The sequence below is a fragment of the Neomonachus schauinslandi genome, chromosome 15, assembly GCF_002201575.2.
Source record: "Neomonachus schauinslandi chromosome 15, ASM220157v2, whole genome shotgun sequence".
Classification (NCBI taxonomy): domain Eukaryota; kingdom Metazoa; phylum Chordata; class Mammalia; order Carnivora; family Phocidae; genus Neomonachus; species Neomonachus schauinslandi.
The window spans coordinates 39234506-39252308 of NC_058417.1; the positions used below are offsets into that span (position 1 = coordinate 39234506).

General features: G+C 39.9%; 1 protein-coding gene across 1 annotated transcript; it reads right to left on the reverse strand.

Annotated features, from left to right (window-relative positions):
- Positions 1–1965: 1965 nt before the first annotated feature.
- KRT39 (keratin 39) lies at positions 1966–8423 on the reverse strand. Its single transcript, XM_021704292.1, has 7 exons — positions 7968–8423; positions 7009–7091; positions 6190–6346; positions 5369–5530; positions 5135–5260; positions 3590–3810; positions 1966–2215 (listed from the first exon to the last, which is right to left on the reverse strand). The coding sequence occupies exons 1-7, from the start codon at positions 8421–8423 to the stop codon at positions 1966–1968; spliced, it is 1455 nt and encodes a 484-aa protein (XP_021559967.1).
- Between the last annotated feature and the right edge of the window lie 9380 nt (positions 8424–17803).

The window sequence follows — 17803 nt, forward strand, 5'->3', positions numbered from 1 at the left end:
TGAACCAGACACAAAGGAAGAAGTTTGTGAAATGGCAAATGCCTGGTTTCCAATTAGGGGACAAAACCTCTCTTCTGCCTGGCCTTATACAGCCTTTTACTATTATTATTCCATTTAATCCCTCCAGTGCGTCAGGACCTACATTGTTATGTCCCTTTTACTCAAGGTCATACACATAGACTGGGATGAGACTCTCTCCTAGGGCTTCTGAGTGCAAGCCCCCTGCTCTTCCCACATTTCCATCCTTCAGTCTGAGATGGTATGCTGTGAAGTGCTACCAGGGGTAATCTGGGTATTCAGATGGGAAGGAAGTTATTGATAGGAAAGAGATCATTCTGGGAGTTCTGTATTCCATTTGCTCAGTATAAGTTGCTACTTGTCTGGAGGGAGTGACTGCTGAGCTGTGAGTTAAATGATGCTTTTGTCCTTGCTGTGGGCACCAGCCATCAACTGATATCTGATATAGACCCTAAGACTTCAGAAACGTTTTACTGAATAGAATTGTAGGCTTGATGACAGGAAGATCTTGTTCTGTTCTTTTTTCACCCCTCAAAGCCGAGCACTATTAAAACTCCCCAAATCATGAGTGGATAACTACATTTATGGGGAAAGAATTTTGACAGGAGATAATAACACAGTTAAGTCTAGGGCTGTAGTTAAAAGCAAAGCTTATGTAAAAATAACATTTGCATCACGCTCTTCAGTGTACCAAGTAGCATGACATTAACAATTTCATTTGATCTGCACAACAAACCTGTCAAGTAGCCATGGTCCTCATTTAACAAATAAGGAAATTAAATTAGATGAAAGCTAAATGTTTTGCCCAGGGTCCCAAGAGACTAGTTTAGGACTTAAGGTCTTTTGACTCCACATTCTGTATTTGATTTGTAATTATTTACTAAGACTTCTGGAAATGTCAAATAACTTTGTAGGGATTGACTGAAACCCTCTGTGACCCTGTGAGAAGCTCTGATAATGGCCAGTACATACATGGTATCTTCTCACTTGAGACTGTCTTGTGTTTGCAAGCAGCAATTACTCAATGATTACTTTTCTGCAAAGTTTGTGGGATCAAGTCCATTTCTCTCTGATGGATAGGTTGAAGGAGGAACCTAAGCTATGTTTTCATGGTCATCAGTCCCAGGGAGATGGAGGAACAGGGTTATGGCGTGAGAGTTCCAGCTCCATGTCCCTCGTTAAACAGTCAGAAACAACTCCCATTCCCTAAAGAGTGGAAAGAGAAATAGCAAACATTTAATGAAAGGATCCATGTTATTTCTTCAAAATGCTCTAGATTCACTCCCCCAACTCTTCCTGATTCTTGTTGAAAATATTTGGAGAGCTCAGTGGTTACAAAGTTTTGGAGAACACCGACATCTTCAAAAATAGCTTGGGGGAATGTAAAGTATGTGAGTATGGATAACAAACAGCAGAGTTCAACAGGAGTCAGATTCATGACTATTCAAGGAAACGAAACATTAAAGATCTTTTCCCCTATTCATTCTATTCCTGTATAGGCTTCTTTCTATAGCCAAGGAAGGATTTTAGAAGGGAAGGTCGCAGCTTCTCACCTCATGTACCATGGCCAAAAACAATCCTAGAACTTGTCTGACTGGCTCTAGTGAGGAATATAAGTAAACAAGACCTGAGTAAACAGGAGAGAAACCTGCCTATCACCTGTGGAGTTAAGTAATGTAGGGCACCTTTCTGGGAACTTACAAATCAGTGCCTGTCTCTCAGAGAAATGGGTAATGTCCTTCCAGAGAAATGTCATTTATTATCATGTTGACAGCGGTGACTTAGGGAAGAATCGGAATACAAGGTATTCTATCTAGCAATGCAGACCCACTGTGGTAGTAAAAAACTAAGTACCTTAAGGGGCTGGGGACTTTTTAAGCCTTTCTGGTAGGAGCAAGTATTGACCTCTCTTTCATGAATGAGGGTCATTTTCATCACCTTGGGATGTTAGACTCTGACAGTTCTGATGATGAAGCAAGGCTGCACATGCTCATGAGAAGAAATGATTTTGCCATCCTTAATCTCCTGAGTGATGGTGAAGATTTTAACCAGTATTCGGGGCAGGGCTCTGTAGGCACTGCAGGGCTCGTGTGTCCCGCGGGAAGCTGATGATGTACTGTGAACTGGGGCTGTGCATTCCATGGCACAGGCCTTACTGGAAGGCTCACATTTGGTGGCACACAGGTTACAGGGAAGCCTAGAAAAAAACAGAATTTTACCTGTGATTGAGGGAAGGTAACGATGGTGATGGAGAACAATAGCGGTGGGTAACTTTTCAACATGTGTCACTCAAAACAAGTACTCCCAAATGCTTATTCATTCATTTTGTTCTATCGTTAGTCAAAGAAAAAGAATGAGAACAGATCCATGGGAAGGCAGCATCTTAGGTTTAGAAGCGTTAGATTATGTAAGCTGCCATTATGTAAGCTTCCACTGCATTGTGGAAGAACACCATGCCAGGAGTTGAAGACCAGGTGCAGCCTAGCTCTGTCATTTACCAGCTGGTGACCTCAGATAAGTCAATGAACCCTCCTGAGCTTTAGTTCTTCATCTGCAGACTGGGTATAATGGGAACTAAACTTACAGGGTCAACAGTGATAAGGGCCAAGTTGAGGGGCTTATTATCTGAGGAAAATAAGTTAATCAGATATTTTTCTGATCAGCGAGTCACAATACTACTGGTGGCCTGGACCCCATCTATGGAAGAGTCCTCAGTGCTTTATCCAGAAGCTTCAAAATGCCTTCTGGGAATATTTAAATGAAACTTTACAGAATTGGAGTTGGAAGCAGTTAACAGAACTCTTTATAGAAAGCATCATCTTTCTTTGATGATTCAAGGCACTTTAGTATATTGTAGCTCCTCATAGGGACTAGCTATGGTTAACCTCGTGCTAGTATAATGTGGCAGTTAAAATGTGCCAGTTAAAAGAATGCTGTGAACAGAGTTCACTGACTATCTGGGGGAAGAAGGTCTCCGTAACAATTGTAACTGAGTCTGCATCTGGGCATTACTTTGGACTGAGTTGCTTCCTCTAAAGAGTTGTGCTCTATCTGGGTCAGTTCCTTATGAGTTGGTTGGCTTCTTATCATTGAAAAGCATTACAATTTCTACTTTAAAAATGGTGCTAAAACACACATATCTACATGCTGTTGTTGGCATCAAGGACACGTGGCTGGACGGGGATGGGCATTTCAGCCTGAGCAGAATGTTCCTCCGAAGGGAACAGGGTCATCCTATTCAATCTCATGAAAGTTCATCTCACTGGGGGAAAATCTATAAGTCACCAGGAATATTTGAATATTTGGGAAAACCATTTTCCCCCTTGTACTTTAAAAAACTCAACATACAAGGAATTAACCTGGCACACTGGCTCTTCAAAATGACTCAACTCAGCTAAGACCTCAAATTTGGACTAGGTTACAGTTGTAGGTCTCCAAATAGCACAGCTTTCCCTACCACAAGTTTCCATCACTGGCAAGAAGATCAAAGAACACGCCCCCTGTTGCCAGTGGCAGCATTACATGTATGCAAGCATATTTCCTAGTAGAAGCTGTTTTTTATTTTACTTACTTGACATCTGAACTCCCCAGAAGGCTGCGGTATGTGGCAATCTCACACTCCAGCCGAGACTTGACATCCAGCAGAATCTCGTATTCTTGGTTTTGTCTTTCCAGGGCACACCGGATCTCTGCCAGCTGAACCTCCACGTTATCAATCAGACACTGGATCTGGGCCAGTAAGGCTGTGTAGCGGGCCTCTGTCTCTGCCAGGATACATCCCTGGGAATCTCTCTACCATGGAGGAGGAAAGTAGGGTTTATAATGATGACTCGTTGGAGCCTAGGTCACTTGTAAACTGCATCATTTTAAACAATGGTTTCTTTGTGACAGGTACTAATGAATCTCGAAGCCCTCTTATTACTTCCTAACCAAATAAATCCAAAACCAAAATTATCAACTATGCTAAAGCTCGCTTCCCTTTACCCTCTTTACTTATTTTTGCCTCCCTTTAAGTATTTACTTCTTTCTTAATCACCTGATAATATCCTACCACACTCTCCTACCTGTGAGACAAAAAAGTATTCCAACTTATTTTACACCTGGGCTTTAAGAACCTGGTACCATGGTACCTCATTCTATGAATATTTATACCTTAAAAAAGAAGTTAGCAGCATTTAGCCATAAACAATTCTTTCACTGAGTCCATTCCTTTATATCTAAAACACGAGAGTTGAAACTTTGATGATTAAAGTTCTTTCCTGCTCCATCATTCTGTAAGTCTACAGATAATGGAATTTTAGGTTTGAATAACCTATTATTTGCATGGTTTTCCCAATTTTTAGAGAGGGGAAAACTGAGGTTAAGGGGTTAGGTGAGTTGCCCATGGTCACGTGACTAGCTGGTGACAAAATCAGCTTTGGGGCAGGATCTTCCAAATACCCTTCACATCAGAGCATTTAAATAATTCCCTACTTCAGAGAGGCAGTACAATGAGGCAGAAGTGGTTCCAGCTTTGGAAACTGAATTCTGGCTCGGACTCATTTCTTCTGTGACTTTTAACAAGTTACTTAATGCCTCAAGATCTCAGTGTCTCCATCTCTATAAAATAGGCAAGATGGAACTCACCTGGGATTTGGCATGGGAAAATCACTTCAGCTCCCTGAGCCTCAATTGAAAAATTGGATTACTAATTATGCTACCTTCTTTATAAAATTATTTTATAAATTTGATAGTTTGTAAAAATGTTTTGCATGTAATAAAATGCTCCCTTAGTGTTTCCCAAAGTGTACTCCATGGATCATTATTGCCATGAGATGCTCTTTAAAAAAGGGGTCCAGAGTCAAATAAGTTTGGAATGCTGAATACCATATATCTCCTTCTTGGAGATCTATAGTGCATATTAGCTTATTAAAGGCCTGCAGGAAGGTACCCTGTTGAACCTATGTTTACTCCAGCTTTTCCCAGGCTTATTTGACCACAAGCCTTTTTTTGGCTATAGACCCTTTAGAAAACAGAGGAACTTCTGAAGGACACAATTTGGGAAACATTGCAACATGCAGGTGTCAGGGGCTATTGCCATCACTGCTGTGTTAGGCTTGGTCAGCTTGCTGGGTACCATTCGGTGCTGGGCCTGAAGTTCAATCTCCAGGGCATTCACGGTGCGTTTCAGTTCAGTGACCTCCTTCAGGCAGCACTGCTGCTGTTGAGAGCTGGTCACCACCTGCTGGTTCAGCCCCTCCATCTGAAACACAAAGATCATGAATATTATGAAGGAAAATGTGACGTTGATTAACAGGCACCTGGAAATGCAATGTCAACTTTTTGGTTTTGACTTTTCTACCCTCCCCACCTGTGTGTTGAACCATTGTTCCACTTCTCTGTGGTTTGTCTCCATGATGGACTCATACCGACATCTCATTTCTTGTAGAACCCGGTTTAGATCAACAGAAGGGGCAGCGATCACTTCAATGTTGAGTCTGTCCCCAAGCTGGCTCTGTAAGGAATTGATTTCCTATGGAAAGAAAAAGAATGTGAAGTCACTTGGTGAACAGATGACACCCTTGTGCTCTTGTTTGTCTAACAGCAATAATTTAGCTTAATTGTATCTGAAATGTAGCTCACAATAAAGGAATAGATGATTTATAGGTGCTATTGAGATGCTATAAAATGACCTCAGGCTATTTCAGATATGACTCTGTGTTCAAATATGTGGAACATTAAAAGGAATTAATTAGTAAGATCAGAGTCTTAAGGAATTTAGATCATTTCTAGGGATGGGTAATGGTGAAGCAGCAGAGAGGTAGAATTTATAATAAGAGACCATAGTCTCTATGACCCCAATATGGGCTTTTGTCAATCGGACTTACAGCAATAGTGGCAGAAGTCTGTGTAGGGATGCCTACAAAAAGATGTGAAACCTGTGAGGACAGGAGAAAGGTTGTTTCCTTCTCCTGGAAAAGCTGGAGAGGGCAATGGAGGCCTCAGATACTGTGTTATAGGCGATGGATTTGAAACACATGGAGCCAACGGTAGTAGTAGTAAGAATTGTTAGGGCTGAAAAGCAGAGTAGCATCTACTTTTTGGAGACAACTTTTGCCAAGTTCAACTCAAGGGAATCACTGCAATTTTTAGAGGCTTAGCTTGTAATGACTCTCTTGGTTTTTCTCTAACCTCTTCATGGTTGTTTTTGAGGCAGAGGAGCTCCTCCTTCAGAGACTTGACTTGTGCCTCCAGGTCGGCCTTGGCCAGGGTCAGCGCATTCAGGATCTGCTGTAGGCCTTTGGCGTCTGCCTCCACCAGCTGGCGTATGGACACCTCGGCTTCATACCTTTAAAAATGAGACATAGAAAGAGAGGCATTAAAATGCAGATGGTGTAAGTCAAGCCAAGCAGAACTCCCTTCCACATTTTCCTTTGGGCCTCTCATTTATTATATTTCTGTTGTGGGTTTTATTCTCTTTAGAGGTGAGACCACTTGATAAGCATCACCGTGTAATTATTATTCCTTAATCAGTTTGCCAGCGTGAGGCCATATTGCTGTTCTTTGAGATAAGGGAATTTATCCTCCTTCCCCTGCCCCTAGAGGCAATGCAGTAGACGTGGAAAGAGCAACGGATTAGGAGTTAGAAAACTTGGATGCACGTTTTAGCTACGTCTTGTCCTAGTTATATGTCTTTGGATGTAACTGAACCCCCTCAAACCACAGTTTTCTTGCCTTAAACAAGGCAACTATATATTAGCCCTCCCTATTTTCCTGAATTACTGTGCAGGTAATCAGATGGGTTCATATGTTAGAAACTGCAAGTACTGTTCATATGTGAGTGGTTATTAATCTTTTTCGTTTATCGAATGTGAAGGTTTTTTTTCTGGGCTAGTGCTGGTATGGTATGGATCAGGAGGTTTAGCAGATTTGGGGATAATCTTCTTGGGAGTGAGTAGAGTCAGAAGTGGGGTGAATTCTGTCGTGAATGACAGTGCTGGGTGGGCTTACTTGGCTCTCAAGTCATCAGCAGCCAGTTTGGTGTTGTCAATTTGTGAGACCAGTCTGGAATTCTCAGCCTTGGTACACAAGATCTAGAATTAAGAAATTGTACACACAAATGAGACAAACACCAGGATCTCCTTCTTAAAAACCAAGGGCTTGTGTGTATGGCAATTAACGGGGGCGGGAGGGGGGTAGTTAGGCTTTTCATAGCTATACTTAAGAAGCTTGGGAAGCTTTGGAAAGTCCGAGTTTTTGTTATTTTCCTAAAAAATCAGCAAAAACCACTCCAATAAAAACGCTTGTATATGTTTTACTGTTAAAATATAAAATCTGCTCTCGATTTGCCTCTTCTGGAATGTAACTGCCATGAGGACAAGGACTTCTTAGCTCACTAATATTTTCCCAGAGCCTAGAGTAATGTCTGGTGTGTTACTGGTGGTGTTTGGTAAATACTTGTTGAAGAAATAAAACGGAATAACTCTAGCATGTACAGTAGCAGCAGCACATCGCTCTGATTAGGAGCTAGGCTCGGTGTTGGAAGACACCATTGAAATATTTTGGAGATGATGAAATGAGCATGAAAGGGAGAAACAGTGGTGATGGTAATAAAATGGATAAAACACAAAATAATTCCTAAACTGTTTAGGAACTTATTAAAACAAAACGCTCTTTCTCAGATCCCCGTGTTCTTGTTTTTGTTAAAGAAATGGCAGCAATAGGCTGTTGACATATTTTGGCACATGTTGACACACTTGTGACACAGCAGAATATATCTCTGGAAGATGAGTAAGTATAAAACTCTGAATATTGCCTCAAGATGACAGTTTCATTCAAGAGATTTTCTTTTTCTACAAAATATGTTTTTCCAGCATAAGATGAACTAAAAATATTAAGGTTTAGCAAATGGCTATTGGTTGGAGAGTGTCATGACACGACCTGATTATACACGTTCCTAAGAATCTTACCTTCTGCTGGAGCTCCTCAATGGTAGCATAGTAGGACACGTAGTCAGGACATACAACACAGAGCTCTTTGTTACACTCTTCCTGGATTTTGCACTCCAGTGCAGCATTCTCTTGTTCCAAGATCCGCACCTTCTCCAGGTAGTTAGCAAGGCGCTTGTTCAAGATTTGCATGGTCTCTTTCTCGTTACTGTTGATGCCTTCACCGCACCAGCTGTAGTCATCCAAAAGGGGACAGGTATTGAAGTTGCTTATTAAGCAGATGGGTGTGAAGTAAAAGCAAGGAGTGGGTCTGGCAGCCCTCAGAACATGGCCAGTTGGTTGGCTGCTGTTGGCTTCAAGACCACCATGTTGGCAGCTGGCATTAGAAGAAATGGTCCGAAAATCTGTAATCCTAGAGCAGCCTTGGTGTGGCGTTGAACAAGAAATCGTTGTTGTTGTACAGTCCTTGGTATCCATAGTGTGTACCCAGTTTTGGTTTATTTCAGTCTGTGGTCCCGATCGAAAGCTCAAGCAGCCGCGACTGTGTCTGAATTCCAAGCTTCTTGGCTATTTCCTCTCTGAAGTGCTTATATAGCTTTTGCTCTAGGTGGGGTCACAGATGGCAGAATGTTTTCCTTTCTAATGTTTATATCAAATCCCATAGGAACATCTCATTAGTCTGCTTTTTACTCGCCTGAGAAGAGTTACTTGTCTCATAAAAATGTGCATTGAGGCTGTTACTAAGTTATGACCCATCACAACTACCACTTGTCATTGGATCCAGAGCTTCACATGAAGTCTTCAAAAGGAACTGTCATCACAGTTCTAACAGCATCCATTATTAAGTAGGTGTGAGTATATTAAGTTCATTAAATCCTTGTTGACCTCTCCACCTGGCATTAAGCTTGATCAGGAATGAGTTCATCCTTCTTTTCCTTTCTTCTCTAGAAAAGGGAAACTATTAATACCTAATAATTATTGGAGAACTTAGAAATCAGTGTTTTATTTTGTTCTGCCCCACTGATTTTCCCATTTTCATTGTTCAGACATTGTGAGTATAGGTTAAAATGTTAGTTTTAAATAAGACCCTTTTAAAAGGTGATTACTAGATTCCTGTTTCAGTTTGCCAGGTAGGGTTTGATTGCTAACAAGAAATTTCTTGGAAAAGAGGCTTTGGAAACCTTTTGGTTTTCCAAAGCCTGCATTTTATGACATTTTTAGTGCTCAGTGTTCACTTGTGGAATTACATTAGCAAAAAATTTGTCATGGTGTTGGCTTATGTTTGCTGTTTAAACATGATCTGTTTAAAGGCATGTGTTTTTTTTTTCTCAGGAATACTTTCTCAGCATTTTCTTAAGAAAGTTATTTGTTCCTGATCCTTTATGGAAGCTCTAGGAGAGAATAATTTCCTTGCCTTTTCCAGCTTCTAGAGGCTTCTCATGCTCCTCAGCCCGTGGCCCCTTCCATCTTCCAAGCCAGCAGTGGCAGATCTTTTTCACATGGCATCACTCTGACACTAACTCTTCTGCTTCCGTCTTCCATGCTTAAGGACCTTGTGATTATATTGGGCCCATGCATATCATCTAGGATAATCTTCTTATTTTAAGGTCAGCTGATTATCGGCCTTACTTCCCCTTTGTAACGTAGCCTAACATATTCAAAGGTTGTAGGATAAGGACATGAACATCTTTGGGGGCCCATTATCCTGCATATCACATAACGTAAGGAAAAAACACAGTAATTAACAAGAGCACCAACAAATATAAAATACACAGGAATAAATTCAGTTGGAAAGGTAAACTACATGTACAAAATATTAAAATGCACTGAAGAACAGGAAGCTAGAATAAATGGAAAGATATATCATGTTCTTGGACTGAAATACTGTATTCATCACTATAAAAATGTCATTGATTCTACATTAATTTAACTTGGATTCCAATAAATTATTGAGATCCTCCCAAAATGTGATTTTTTTTCAACCAGACAAGATAATTCTGAAGTTTTATGAGAAAAAATGAATCAAATTTGAATAGCCAGGAAAATTCTAAAAAAGAAAAGTCACCAAGAGATTAGTCCTTCCTATTTTAAAGCCTCAATAATTAAAATAGTATAGGATTCATGCCTGAATAACCAGACAAATGGATAGAACAGAATAAGGAGTCTAAAATAGACCTCTTTTGGATGCCTGGGTGGCTCAGTTAGTTAAACATCTGCCTTTGGCTTGGCTTATGATCCTGGAGTCCTGGGATTGAGTCCCGCATGGGGCTCCTTGCTCAGAGGGGAGTCTGCTTCTCCCTCTGCCTGCCACTCCCCCTGCTTGTGCTCTCTCTCTGACAAATATATAAATAAAAATCTTGTAAAAAATTAAAAAAAATAAAATAGACCTCCTTACAGATTGGGATTTAGTATATGATAAATGTGACATTTAAAATCAGTGGGGGAGGGGCGCCTGGGCGGCTCAGTCGTTAAGCGTCTGCCTTCGGCTCAGGTCATGGTCCCAGGGTCCTGGGATCGAGCCCCGCATCGGGCTCCCTGCTCGGCGGGAAGCCTGCTTCTCCCTCTCCCACTGCCCCCGCTTTGTTCCATCTCTCGCTGTGTCTCTCTCTGTCAAATAAATAAATAAAATCTTAAATAAAATAAAATAAAATAAAATCAGTGGGGGAAAAGATAGACTATCATATGTATTTTGGGGACAATTCTGTATCACTTGAGGTCAAAGGTGGGGCAGGAAATGTTGGAATCATACCTCATGCCTTATAGAAAGACAAATTACAAATTTTTTTAGAGATTTTATTTATTTGAGAGAGAGAGCAGGAGCAGGGGGAGGAGCTGAGGGAGAAGCAGACTCCCCATTGAGCAGGGACCCTGATGCAGGACTCGATCCCAGGACCCTGAGATCATGACCTGAGCTGAAGGCAGATACTTAACTGACTGAGCCACCCAGGCGCCTGACACATTACAAATTAATCAAAGATTCAAATGTGAAAAAATGAAGTCATAACTGTACTAATATGAGAGTTCTTTTATAAATTTGAAGTCAGAAGGCCTTTCTAATAATGACCAAAGTAAAGAAACCATAAAAACTTATAAACTTGACTACATAGAATAACTTGTACATTGGTAAAAAACACATCCTCTAAAATCAGAAGACAGGACGCCTGGGTGGCTCAGTTGGTTAAGCGACTGCCTTCGGCTCAGGTCATGATCCTGGAGTCCCGGGATCGAGCCCCGCATTGGGCTCCCTGCTCTGCGGGAAGCCTGCTTCTCCCTCTCCCACTCCCCCTGCTTGTGTTCCCTCTCTCGCTGTGTCTTTCTCTGTCAAATAAATAAATAAAATCTTTAAAAAATAAAAATAAAAAAAATAAAATCAGAAGACAGATGACAAACTGGGAAAGCATATTTGCAATAACACCGTAGATAATTTACCAGGAAGAAAATACAAAAGGCACTCAATTTAAAAAGTGCCTTAGAAAAAATGCTGTGTCACTCATAAAAAAGGGAATGTAAATTTAAACTACACTGAGATATTTTATCTTTCTACCTGTCAGATTGAAAAAAAAGCGCAGTTTGATAACAAATGTATACAGCCTTTCATTTTTTGCTGGTGTATAAAACTCATACAAGTTACTTTTATACTTTTATAAAAGTACAAATTCAAACAAGTTACTAAACTGCCACAATAGTAAGAGTGATATTGGCATTAGGGTTGACAAATAGATCGGTGAAAAAGAATATGGGTTCTAGAAACAGACTCACGTACATGTGGTCAGTTGACTTTTGACAAAGTTTCCAAAGTAAGTCAATGAGAAAAGGATAGCGTTTTCAATAAATGTTGCCAATCAGTTAGACAGTCGTATAAAAGAAATTACTATATCTTGAGCTCTACCTCACACTATATATAAAAATTAATTCAAGATGGATTAAACACTTAAATGTGAAGGTTATATGTACGGAGTTTTTAGAAGGCAACGTGGAAGAATATCTTCATAAACTTGTGCTGAGCAAAGACTTCTAGCACACGGAGAACACTAAACATAAAACAATGGATTAGACTTCATCATAGTTAAAATCTTTTATTGGTTAAAATATACCACGAAGAAAGCGAAAGGGCAAGCCACTTCCTGGGTGAAAAGATTCACTATTTTATAAAGGACCTTCCCTTTGACCCAGCAGTTTCACGACTAGTTTTGTGCCCAAGAGAATTGAGTGTATATATATATATATACACCCCCCCCCCACACACACAAAGACTTGTATAAAAATGCTTGTAGCATTTTTATTCTTAATAGCATCCAAACTGGAAACAACCCAACTGCTCACAGGCAGGACAATGGATCAACAAACTGGTATGTTCATAGAATAGATTGGTACTCAATAACAAAACAGAATGAACTATTGGTATTTACAGTGACATGGAAGAACTTCAAAAACATTATGTCAGCCTGAGGAAGTAAGGCACAAAAGGGTACAAACAGTACGATTATATTTATATTAACTTCAAAAACAGGCAAAACTCCTCTACAGCATTATATATCAGAATAGTGATTGTCTACTTGTGATGGAGGTGAGCTGACTGGGAAGGGGCATGAAGAAACTCTCAAGGCTGATATTTTACATCTTGGTATATGGTAGTCTATATCTTGATCTGGACGATTACATGACAGTGTATGTTTTCAAATTTCATGGAACTGCATACTTTCCATTGATGCATTTTATTATATGAAAATTAAATCCCAATAAAGTATGGTTAACATAGAAATTTAAGATTTGATACAGTTGAGTCGCTCTAGTAATGCTCACTACTTTATTCATATACCTGAATTACGAATGGATCATAGATTCTCTTGTGAAAAATGGAAGTCATAGATGTGCTAAGAGAAAATATAAGAGAATTCTTTTATAAAATAAGAGTGTGGAAGGCCTTTATAACGATGACTCAAAATCAAGAAACCACAAAAAAATGGATAAATTTGACTCTAAAAATAACAGCATTTGAAATAGTAATAATTTTAAAAACATATAAAATGGATCGGAAGGAAAGATATCTAAATGTTAAGAGTGGACTTCTTTGAATTTTGTAACTATTGATGAATGTTGTTTTCTTCTTTATGTTTTTGTACACATTCCACAACTTGGATGTATCACTTTCAGACTCAGAAAGAGAGTTTGATAATTATTTTGTATTTTTGTTTTTGTACCCTTTTCTCCATCTTATCACTTTTCTTCTCTTGTGTGTCTCAGGCAGAGTTTTTCCTTCCTTCCATGGCGGACTGCTTTATTTGTGCTCTGGAACTGATTCCTCTTTGATTCCTTCAGTATCACATTTCATCAGTTATACTCCTCCTTTCTTGCATCTTGCACATCTTCTGTACTGCCTGATCAATTTTCCTTTCCCTGTAAGCGTGTTTGTTACTGATCCGAAAATATGTCTTACTGATAACTGTATAGCACTTCAGCCATGAAGGCAGCTTCTTCCTTCCTTCCTTTTTTTTAAGATTTCATTTATTTATTTATTTGACAGAGAGACACAGCGAGAGAGGGAACACAAGCAGGAGCAGAGGGAGAGGGAGAAGCAGGCTTCCCGCTGAGCAAGGAGCCCGATGCGGGGCTCCATCCCAGCACCCTGGGATCATGACCTGAGCTTAAGGCAGATGCTTAACCAACTGAGCCACCCAGGGACCCCTTCTTCCTTCTTTCATTACCATTTTTTTTTTTTTTTGAGACAGCGTTGGGTGTCTGTCATTTTCATTTGCTACCACCAGCTCATTTGTTAACTTTTGGCAATCTGGCTAACCTGTAAACATTCTACGATATAGTCTATCTTGAAGAGCTTCTTTATCTGCCTTAACATAGCACCATTTTCCAGTGCAGAAATGCTTCCTACAAAGCAAGGTGCAAATTCTTGATTGCCTGGCAATTAAGACACTCCACAGTCTTGACCCAGCTGACTCTACCTCATATCCCTTGACTCCTGTACCCACCGCATACACTCTAGCCAAACTGGATCCCTTGCCATTCTTTAAGCTCTCTTTGCTTTGTTGCTCCAGAGCATGTTAATTGTTGAGGGTTCCTCCCCCTTTCTTCATCTAGGTGTTTCAACGCTGCTCTGGGAGAGAATTCAGCACTCACCCATATTTGGTTCTCTCCTTTGGGGCACATGGAAGATGAGTCTTTCTTGTCCCCTTGCAGTTAGGAGTAACCAGGCCTTTAATCTCTAGCTCAAGACCCTTGGGCAGTCTCTTTCCCTGCCCCAGGGGCTGGGGAGGCAGTATGTTCCAGATGCTGGAAGAGCAAGTCTGAGAGTGATAGAAAGGAGTTCCCTTTTTACAGCGTTGTCCTGGCTGGAGCCTTCTGGGAAAGAGGCTGTGCAGGAGAGAGGAAGGATGGGCTTTAGGTCCAGCCTGAGATCAGTAGCTGAGATAGAGGAAATATCACCTCTGTAGGGCCAGCAAGGAATCCATGAGTTGTAAATACCAAATATACACTATGAGGAGCCTGAGTCCTTGAGTCATGAATGCTTCTTGCATGTAAAGCAGGCAAATTTTGAGGCCATTGTTTTATGGGGTGGGCTATACATAGAACCTAGAATGCAAGGCTTTTTGCTGGTTCTTATAGATGAGTGATGCATTATATTTTAGATTATAATTTTCATGCAACACTAAGTGCTAAAATTACTGGTATCTTGTTTAGTGCATTATTAAAGCTACGAAGATATTATATTCTTAACTAAAAATTAAGACTCTACTAGATTTTACCGAGGAAAGTCTTATTGTTTCATCCAAAAGTAACATGGACATTTCAGTGTTTGACAACCCAGGGGAATGCCTACTGCATATGTTCACGTGGAAAAGGATGGAATTCCTACAATTTGGAGGAAGGCTTCTCAGTACTGTTTTGGGATGTCAGAGTTTTCAGTGATGGAAATTTTTGCTCTTTGTGTATAATTCAGTCATTTGTGAATATTTATCATCATCAGCAGCAATTAATTTGTTGTGGGTTGTTTGGTTAACTATAGAGTACATAATGATCCAGATTTGTAACAGTGATAATTTTGGTTTATACTTTTCCAATAACCGAATTTAAAAACATATTTATTGCCATGCAAATATAAATCTATTACTCTACTCCAAAGTAGACATATATTTAATGCTGCTAGGACTTTAGAAGTTTTTATCATTGTTGGAAGGTAGAAAGGAAAGAACATTTGGCCAGTCCATGTGTGATATGGTAAAAAAAAAAAAGCTTGAGGCCTCCCATCCTAGCACCATTTGGAACAGGGTGGCCAACCCAAGAAGAGGTCAGATCTAGAATTAACCTATGTCTTTTTTTTTTTTTTAAGATTTTATTTATTTATTTGACAGAGAGAGAGAGAGAGAGACAGCGAGAGAGGGAACACAAGCAGGGGGAATGCGAGAGGGAGAAGGAGGCTTCCTGCTGAGCAGGGAGCCTGATGTGGGGCTCCATCCCAGGACCCCCGGATCATGACCTGAGCCGAAGGCAGACACTTAACAACTGAGCCTCCCAGGCGCCCTTAGAATTAACCTATGTCTTTAACATAATGTTTAGTGCAATAATATGCAAAACTGTAAAAGCAACTGTGAAAGGCTTCAAGTAACATGAAAGCTCCCAAGGCGGCCATTCTATCTTAAAGATATTTTCCTACTTCAGTTCCGCTTTGATTTTGCATTAAGCCAGACTGAAAATATTTTTAACTCAGAAAATACAAATAGATGAATGAATCCATGCAAAAATGTTGTAGATCATGGAAGGTAGTTGTGTATTTTTCTGAGAGGAAATTGGATATAGCTCATAGGAAATTATTACAGATGTTGAAGAAACTATTAAATAAATAATGCTATTTATATATTCATATAAACTATCAAATAAATATATTTTATATTTATAATAACTAAGATATATTTATATACAAATATATATAATAAATATATCTTATATATTTGTTTGTTTATTTATTTGGGTTTTTTCCCCCACAGTTTTGACCAAGGCAGAAAAGAAACCATGGGAAATGCCGAGAATAGGCGGATGCAGACAGGGATTGATATGGTGGAAACCTCCGGGTGGCTGAGATTTATGATTTTATGACAGTACAGTATTAGATTTCTTCCCAATTTCATTAGCCAGAAGAATAATGGGGTTTGACAAATATTTATTGGGTTTACTCATCTGGAAAATATTTTAGTTTGAGCATTTTCACTACTTTTTATTGTTAAAATCAAGAAAGTGATTAACACTTTATTAATTAATTAACACTTCTAACATAAATTAATAAACACTTCTAAAATTTTAGGTCTGCAACTTGACTTTTCTTTAAGCCTACCCTGGACTAATGATTATTATATGCTTTATTTCTGAGTGTTCATAAAATAGAAAAGTGAAGAGGAGAACTTCCCTCCAGTTTTCCACTATATGTTTTTAAAAAGAACACTTGCATTTTGAAAATTATAGTTCCATATATAATGTAATATATATGTGTATATATATATATATAATATGTAAAATTATAGGTCCACAGGAAGTTGCAAAGATAGTGCAGAGAGATCCCATGTGTCCTAGCTTTCTCCTGTGGTTTTATCTTCCTTGATCCAATATAGTTCAATTGAAAGTCAGGAAGTTGACATGGATACAATGTGTATATAATACACACACACACACACACACACACACACGGGATGTGTATATTTCTTTTTTTTTTTTTTAAGATTTTTTAATTTATTTGAGAGAGAGAGAATGAGAGAGAGCACATGAGAGGGGGGAGGGTCAGAGGGAGAAGCAGACCCCCCCGCTGAGCAGGGAGCCTGATGCGGGACTCGATCCCGGGACTCCAGGATCATGACCTGAGCCGAAGGCAGACACTTAACCGACTGAGCCAACCAGATGCCCCAGTGTTTCCACTTTTTTTTTTTTTAAGATTTTATTTATTCATCTGAGAGAGAGAGAATGAGAGAGAGCACATGAGAGGGCGGAGGGTCAGAGGGAGAAGCAGGCTCCCTGCCGAGCAGGGAGCCCGATGCGGGACTCGATCCCGGGACTCCAGGATCATGACCTGAGCTGAAGGCAGACACTTAACCAGCTGAGCCACCCAGGCACCCAATTAGGTTAGATTTTAAGTCTTGGTTTACTGACATAGACTTAGCACAGGTGACTCCATTTTGGATCCATTTTTTGTTTAACACTTCTTCAGCTCCAGAAGTGGAATTGCTCGATCATATGTTAGTTCCATTTTTAATTTTTTGAGGAATTGCCAAACTGTATTCCCTAGTGGCTGTCCTATTTTACATTCCCTCCAAGAGCGCACAAGGGGTCCAATTTCTCCACCCCCTTGCAAATACTTGTTGTTTTCTGTTTCTTTGACAGTAGTCATCTCCTAATGGGTGTGAGATTCTTTCATTTTCACTACTACTTGACATTCTATTGTTAAAGATTTATTCATTTGGCATTAATAAGTACTCTCTTTTAAGAGGCAAATATACTTAAGAGCTATCTGTCTTTCTTACCTCCCCTGGTCAGTTTGATTCTCACGTGACTTCCTGGTAGTTACTGGACTCTAATTAAAACCTACACTTCTCAAATCATGTACCTATAGCCCTGACATTGATTGATTTTTTTTTTAAGATTTTATTTATTTATTTGAGAGAGAGAATGAGAGACAGAGAGCATGAGAGGGGGGAGGGTCAGAGAGAGAGGCAGACTCCCTGCCGAGCAGGGAGCCCGATGTGGGACTCGATCCCGGGACTCCAGGATCATGACCTGAGCCGAAAGCAGTCGCTTAACCAACTGAGCCACCCAGGCGCCCGGGATGTGTATATTTCTTTCACATATGTAGATTCATGTAA

What these genes read in the sequence shown, in the direction of transcription:
- KRT39 (XM_021704292.1), bottom strand. Translation starts at nt 8,423, where the DNA reads ATGGATACCAAGGACTGTACAACAACAACGATTTCTTGTTCAACGCCA. An exon ending in GCTGATGACTTGAGAGCCAA is followed by an intron (nt 6,347 to 7,008) that starts GTAAGCCCACCC and finishes TCATTTTTAAAG; the next exon opens with GTATGAAGCCGAGGTGTCCA. An exon ending in TCAAAAACAACCATGAAGAG is followed by an intron (nt 5,531 to 6,189) that starts GTTAGAGAAAAA and finishes TTCTTTCCATAG; the next exon opens with GAAATCAATTCCTTACAGAG.